This window comes from Cinclus cinclus, chromosome 2, assembly GCF_963662255.1.
Source record: "Cinclus cinclus chromosome 2, bCinCin1.1, whole genome shotgun sequence".
In the NCBI taxonomy this organism is placed as follows: Eukaryota; Metazoa; Chordata; class Aves; order Passeriformes; family Cinclidae; genus Cinclus; species Cinclus cinclus.
In genome coordinates this window covers 52,572,923-52,580,332 of record NC_085047.1, presented here as the reverse complement: position 1 = coordinate 52,580,332, position 7,410 = coordinate 52,572,923, and the positions used below count along the sequence as shown (strand labels likewise).

Genomic DNA, 7,410 nt, shown 5'->3' with positions numbered 1-7,410 from the left:
TTCACACATGATCACAAGGGCTCTAGTGACATGAGAGGTCATCTCAAACAGGTTTTTTATAACACCACTCCACACCACAGGAATGATTCAGGAGCCATCTAGATCAACTCTGCTGTTCCAGTACCTCATAGCTTTTAGCATTGCTCTCTGATACATTCTGTTCACCAGTGTATGAAATGTTCCTGAAGCTCTACCAGCCACAATCTCCCCTTCCTCCACCTCCCTGCAGAGCAATCCCCTACTTAGCCTCCATAAAGGAAAATCTGACTTTTACCTCAACATTGATGATCTTCTACAAACATGTTCAGAGTTCATAGACCAATTGCATGTGGATGTTCTTGGTCTTGATATGGTAAACAAGTCACAGAAAATAGCTTCTGTTCATGCCTACATAATTTTCTCATTGAAGAAAGAACAAATAGGACTACAGAAAATCACCTGTGCCTACAGGGATGTCAGGTTGTGGTAGTTCAAGCTCTGCTTTATCCACTCTAGCCACTTATAAGTGCTTACAGCAATTTAGTAAAAATAATATTCCCACCAAACAAACAAACTACAAAAACATCCCCCAAAACAAAAAAAAAACAAAACCTGCAAAATTAATTCCACTCACGGTTACTGCAGGTATTAACTGGAATCAGAACATTCACAGAAGTAGAGTGCAATAAAACTTTTATTAAAAGTGCTGTCACAGTTAAGAGCTATAGTCTAATATCTATTTTTAAAAAGCATCTCATTAACAATATTAGCTTAAAAATCATTCTGATCACTATGGTTACAGACACATGACCTGCAGTGCTCTATGAAATGTTAGACCAGCTCTGTTGATTGGGACACAGTAATCTTCAGGTCCAGGATCCACAGTGTCTAACGTAGAGGAAGAACTGCTGGGAGCTCCAAAAGAGACACCTGCAGGTACCTGGAATAGAAATGCAGTGACTTGAGATACTGGCTTCAGACTTGTCAGCTGAACTACCACCTGATTGTGCAATACCTTAGAGAAGAGAAGCATCATCCTGCAACGTTGCAGACAAAGTTGTTATCCAATGCATCTACATACTTATGCATCAATCACTTTTCTGGTCAGAAAAGTTTTCCCCTCAAGGGGTGGATGGAGGCTTCTGTTTCAGAACTAGAAGCTGACAGCTATGAGAAAGTTACAGCAGTCACAGCCCAAGATGGAAAACCAGTGTCATCCTGTGCTTACAGCCATCCAAGATACTGGCATACTGGTTTACTTACTTGGGGTGCTTATACTTCTGCTTAATAGCTTGCAGCTGGCAATGGGGAGCATCAAGGCATGCTTTGTGCAGGTCAGTCAGGCAAGGCACTATCTCACTTAATGAATATCCAGTAAATGCAGCAAGTGTTTCTGGCTGATCAGATGAGAAAAAACAGTGTTACTCTGTTGTAGTCAGTGATCTAGAAGATAGGCTTCCCACAGAAGCAGAAACTCTTCTCACTACATCAGAGCTCACTCTAGATTCTTAAAGTATGAAAAAGATTCAATTGTATCATGCCATCAGTTTCGCTCTAGGACTTCCTTGGTGCCGTGAGATCTGACAAGCTCCTTCTGCTCTAAGCATGTGCACCCATTACATCTCTTCTGGATCTTACTCTGTACTAAAGCTATTCCTCCAGCACACAGCTGGAAGGTCCATCAAGGCTTGTGGTAAAGCAGCCACGCAGTGAAATCACACAAGTAGACACATTCAGTTCTCCCCTTTCTCCCAGAAATTCTCTGAAACGTATCCACAGGTGTAGTTTTGGAGATTTGTGAGGCCTTTAGTACAGCCTTGATGTAAGTGAGAAAGACAGTAAAATCCCTTCTGTTTCAGAGAAGGGGCATGATATTTCATGTTTACTTAACCGTCATTTATCTAGTAGTCTTATTAACTAGGATTTCAGCCTTTAGAACAACATACTTTAAAGCTACCCCTCCTCCTTCTCAGCTCAGTTCTAACAATAACAAAAAGCTTGAGCTATTTATTAACACACAGTTGTTGCTCTTACCCAGAAAGATCTGTTCACTGTATAGTTTGCTAAACAGTAAGCTGCTGCAGCAATTTGTGAAGGAAGGTACTTCAGAAGAGGATCAGCTTGAAGGAGACTCAGCTCTGCAAGATACTGAAAAAGAAAACCCAAGTTTTTCAAAAAGCATCAACCTAGCTGGTACAATCAGTCCAATACAGCAAGTATTAAAAGTTAAGCAATGGTCTCAGTATGATACACAAAAGTATAAACTACATATTTAGTGAGAAGAATTACCATTCCAGTCCTTACAGATCTTACAGAAGGCCCTTTATCATGTTTCGGGGGGGACAGAAAGACCACATTTTGCCAAAGCCTAACCCATCTACTCTAATCTGAAGTTCTAGTTCCATCATCAGATTGATTTTACAGGTAGACACACAGAAAAGTCAGGTTTCATAAAAATTAGACACACTTCCCATCTGCTAAGGCTCTTGTTTATATAGGTAGACCTCACTTGGACACCAGGGATAAATGGACAGCTCTAAGCAGCACAGCATCAGCTCTGTTGGAGTACACATTGTACAATCCCACACCCTTTGCAGAGAAGCAGGTGGTCAGATGTTTCACTGTAATTCTGCTGTTTCTAAGCATGGTCGCCTATTTCAGACAACTCCTATGCAGCTACAGAGATACAGTCTGTGTCATTGTGGAGCAATATGCAGTAGCACCAAACCCAGGACAGATTTGCTACACAGGCACTGTTGAAAAAAAAAAAACAGATTTTTACCACCTAATTGCCTAGTCAGTGAATTATCCCTGATCAAACCATGAGCCATCTGTCTCAGTACACAAGCCACTGCTATAAAGCATGCAGTTTTAGGCCTGTTGAAGAGACAGTTTCATGAAATGCAAGTAGTTCTCCTTTAAGGATCATATCTTGCCCCTCAGTCCTAAAATGCAGATACTCCATACCCTTGCAAAGTGCTCTGTCCTCATACAGATTCCACACCTCTGAATATACTGCAGGAGGAACTGGTTGATGGTTGGGGCTGTTAGGTCAAAACCCAGCACTTTGAGAAGCAAGTGTTCCATTCTTAGCAGCTGCTTCTTTGTGTAGGTATCATCTGTTATATAGACAAATTCATCCACATCTGGTGGGTAGATCTCTTCATACTTCCTGAAAAAGGGATATAGAAGCCACATTTTACACCTTTGAAGTTACAATAAAAGAAATCTTTGTGCTGGACTTGCATCAGGATGAGAACATGACATTACTAAAACTTGTGGACAGCTCTAATTTTACTTGTTCCTCCAGGCTAGCTAACAACTTAGTTTCAAACTTTGGCAAATATGCTTAGAGGAACACCAAGTCATCAGTCTAGACAGACAGACACTCACATTTCTAGCTCTTAACAGCAAGCTTTCAGTGGGGAAGTCTCAGTAACACAGCACACTCTAGACAAACACCCATACACTCCTAAGATGTGCTGCTTACCCTGTCTAGTTAGAGCAGTAAAGGCTAACTGTAGATTGCAACTGAGTCTATTACAGCCTTAAGGCTAGCAGTTAAATACTGTACTGCTTCTGCTACTGTGTTTATGGTTACAAGCTCTCCCTACTACAGTTCTTCACATTCAACATTAAATGTTAAATTTTAATAGTACCAAAGGAGTTGGTAATATCGAGACGTCATGAAAAGCTACCTACTAACACAAGCTTCCTACCTTCAAATTACACTATATGACTAAGCCCAAAAATAGGCTTCAGATCACCAAGATTTCAGAAGATGAAACACTCACGCCGCCAGAAGAATTGCTGCTGTTCCTACAAGCTGTAGCTTCCCTCTGAGAACAGACATGCAGGAAAGAAACCTGTCAAGGAAGTTCACTGCCAAGTACAAAGTCTCTGTCCGAAGTTTATACTCTTCCCCTACTTCCACCAGCCAGTCTACCAGGATAGCACGCATTCCTGTTGTGATATCAGGCTGCTTCTTCATATAGTAGGGCTTGGGCCTAAACCTTATCTGTTTGGAAAGAGTTGAAGAATCAGGATCATCACTTTGAAGAGAACAATGCATGGCTGAGCTGATGAATATTCTTTACACTTACACTAAGGAAGCAGGGGTTGTCCCACTCTTACTAAGTATTAACTACAATTATTGTGCCAGTGGTAATTATTCCCAACTAGTGGCATCTCTAGAAAGTAGTATTTCTACACTGAAGAGACAGATTGATGCTATGGTGTTAGCAGAATAGTAAAACACTTCCTGGACTACGGGCAGCCTTTGCCATCAAATAATTGAACCACTCGGACCTGAAAATGAACCAATCAGATTCCCCCCCTTCTTCCTATCAGGAGACTGTACTTCATTGCTCTCACACAAGAAGGTAGGAAAAACTACTGTTATAGCCAGAAAGCTATCAGTGAGATCACACCAAACTGCTTCAGCATTTTTTTGGCATTCTACTCCCATTTGCAAGAATTCTTCATACCAAGCAGTCAAGAGATGCTCCCATGATGGGAAATAACATGGATGCATTAATCCTGAAAGAATTTACCACTGACTATATGCTGCCTTAAGAAATTATTTTTGCTGTTTACTTTATCTTCTTTGTAGTTCAGTGGCAGCCTTGGATCTCTGCAATATTGCAGCCTACCACAAATACCTATAAGCTTCTCACAGCAACTTACTTCAGCCTCTCGGAGGTACTGATGAATGTCTTCTGCATACTCTCCCACAGCCAGAGTTACAACATCTTCCATGTGATCCTCTGGCTGGGATTGGAAGGATGTGTCCACTACCATAGGAGAGCCTAACAGGTAATAGGAAGCAGCAAGACATTTGTATAATTAATCTCTTTACCTTCTCTTGCTAATTTTAGCTCAGAAGTGTTGCCCTTCATGTAGACACAATCCAAGTTAGCTTACAGTGTTATTTATTGTGACATAAGCTGCTCACTAGCTTACAATTCACAACTCATAACCACCCTACAGGTGGTTGTGCTATGGACACCATCTGAGTAGTAACAGGAGTTACCTGAACTCAGATCCAGCAGCCGGTGAATACTGGATGTCATTGCACTGGTATCCAGTTCACAGTGACTTAATTCCAGCTCCTCAGACACTTGGCAGCTGTAGTTTTCTTTATCTTCTGGGTCATCTACGTAGATAGCAAAACCTTGCTTTGATGCAGCACTGACCATGAAGTTGGGCACTTCATCTTTTCTAGATAAAGGGATGGTGTTTGCAAAGCCAGAGAAGCGCTTGATAACAGCAGCACCCTGAAGCAGAGCACACATTAACGCTGTGGGAGGGCAACTCAGGAGGAAAACAGAAAGTGTCACTTGTTTTCAAAAAGAAAATACTTTCCTTGTATAAGAGACACTAATAACAAAAGTTCATAGAAAAAGCCACCAACTACATTTGGTGCTTCTGAAGTTGGTGCCAGTTGTTGCTGTCTTGCTGTGGCAGACTCCTCACAAAAAGAATGAAGAGTAGTAAAAGTCGGGAAATCAGGAGAGCAGCATCATAATTCAGCGCCTCCCACCAAGGAGAATGAGGGTGCTGCTCAGTTCTAATGGGGCTGGGAAGTGTAGGCTGCTCCACATTCAGTTCTGTCAAGGAGCAGCTGCCAGTGCAGCAAGTTAACAAAAGTGCTCAAGCACTGCCACAGGCTTAGGAAGGACTGCATCACCAAAAGGACACTTCAAGCAGAGTTAAAACTGAAGTTTGAATTTTTGAGCTTAAGCATTGCAAACCCTAGGACTACACGTGACCAGGCTGCAATCCTTCACACCATCTACTGCCAGTAAGCCATGACCACAGTTAAGGGGTTTACACAGCCAAAGCCAAGAAGAGTTTGCCTACATATACCAGCTGCCGTTTTAGGTCAGGACAGTAACATTGTCCCTGTCCCACCAGCAGACTTCAGGAGGGCTTGAGGGACAGAAAGGCAGAAAAAAGACATGCCATTAACTTGAACTTCTTGAAGGCTCTGGCACCCTGAACCGAGTACGGCTAGCCACGCAGCAATGAGAGCTTCGGATCAGCGGACAGCCCTTTCTTAAACCACCCCTTACACTGTGGAGGTTAAGCGGTCGAGTAGGACGAATTATTTACACAGGGTGCTTCCACGGGGAAACACCGGCAGGTTAGGACTGAGCGGTTACTAGCAGGGTTTCTCGGGAAACTCACGCTTAAGAACTGGAGCCCGAGTCACCTTCTCACCCCGCCGCGCCTGCAGCCCCTTGCCGGCAGCCTCGAGGCAGGGGCGTGCCCCGCTGCTGCCAGGCCCCGCAGGGCCGGGGGGCTCGGCCGGGGCTCTGCGGGCCGGGGGCGGCCGTGCCGCGGGCAGCGGGGCTCACCTGGCCGCCGGGCCGCGGCTGCTGCCCGTTCTCCGTCAGCACCCCCAGCACGGCCCGGCCGCCGCTGCCGCGGGGGACAGCGGGGCACGACTCCCGCCGCCCCGCACGGATCTTCTCTCCGGTGCGATGCATCGCCCCGACGTTAGTACCTTTCGGAGGAGCGAAAAAACCCACAGAAATAAAATCAAGTCGTGGGTGAGAAGGTGGAGGTGCGCAGGGCAAAAAAAAATAAAATTAAATAAAGAAAAGCCTCGTGAACGACCACAAATGCGCCCCGGGTAACACATCCATGCGTCTCGCCCGCCCCGCAGGATGGAGGGTGGCCCACCGCGCCGCCCGGCTCCGCTCGCCGCCAGCCCACGGATGGATCCGCCCCCCTGCGCCGCCCGCCGCCCCTATGTAGGCGCGGCCGCTGGAGGCGGTGGCTGTTGGCCGCGGCCGGTTGGGAGCCCGGCGGCTCAACCCCCGCCCCGCCGGCCCCGCCAGCCCCGCGGGTCGCCATGGTGACCCCGGCAGGGCCCGGCCCGGCCCGGCCACGGCCAGCTCACCCGGCCGGGAGCCGTGCGGCCGCGCTCCGAACGCGCGGGGCGCAGGGGATGTGCAAGCGACAGCAGCCGCTCTGCGGGAGCGGCTGGGCTCGGACGTCTCTCTCTGATAAAGCGAGTTTTTAGCTCGTTTAAGGGTGGGTTTGACTCCCGCGATTAGTGCGAGGCAAGGGACAGCTGGTTGCCGACCTGGCTGTGCTGCTGCACGGCTAAGCAGCCAACGCGGGAAACGCAGCGGTTCATTCAAAGTTTGTCACCAGTGATGTGGATAGCCATACAGGCAGCACGCGTGCTCAGTTTGTGGGAAAGCTGTGGCCACGCTGGGGAGTACCATTAGATTTCTGAAAAGGTCTTGGCAAACTGGAAATTGGGATACTCCTGAAGCACAAGTGCAAAGCTAGAGCCGGTGGAACAGCCAGGTAGGTAGCAGCAGCTTCGTGAAGAAGAATCGGGAGGTTACAGTGAACCTCAGCCTGAGCATGATTCACCAGGGTCATGGCTGTCCGAGCAGGAACAAACAGGAGTAT

The 7,410-nt window shown here is 46.4% G+C and overlaps 1 protein-coding gene across 1 annotated transcript; it reads right to left on the bottom strand.

Moving 5' to 3' along the window:
- Positions 1 to 867: 867 nt before the first annotated feature.
- On the bottom strand, positions 868 to 6,470 carry CCNA1 (cyclin A1). The gene is made up of 8 exons (XM_062514716.1): positions 6,339 to 6,470; positions 5,012 to 5,255; positions 4,666 to 4,787; positions 3,774 to 3,997; positions 2,947 to 3,151; positions 2,014 to 2,127; positions 1,243 to 1,376; positions 868 to 919 (listed from the first exon to the last, which is right to left on the bottom strand). Exons 1-8 carry the CDS (start codon positions 6,468 to 6,470, stop codon positions 868 to 870), a joined length of 1,227 nt encoding a protein of 408 aa, XP_062370700.1.
- Positions 6,471 to 7,410: the final 940 nt, after the last annotated feature.

Bases quoted from the DNA above. Each gene is read 5' to 3' on its own strand.
- CCNA1 (XM_062514716.1), bottom strand. From the start codon at position 6,470: ATGCATCGCACCGGAGAGAAGATCCGTGCGGGGCGGCGGGAGTCGTGC. The intron at 5,256-6,338 runs GTGAGCCCCGCT...GCTCTGCTTCAG, and splicing joins AGCCGCGGCCCGGCGGCCAG to GGTGCTGCTGTTATCAAGCG. The intron at 4,788-5,011 runs GTAACTCCTGTT...ATTACCTGTTAG, and splicing joins GCTGCTGGATCTGAGTTCAG to GCTCTCCTATGGTAGTGGAC.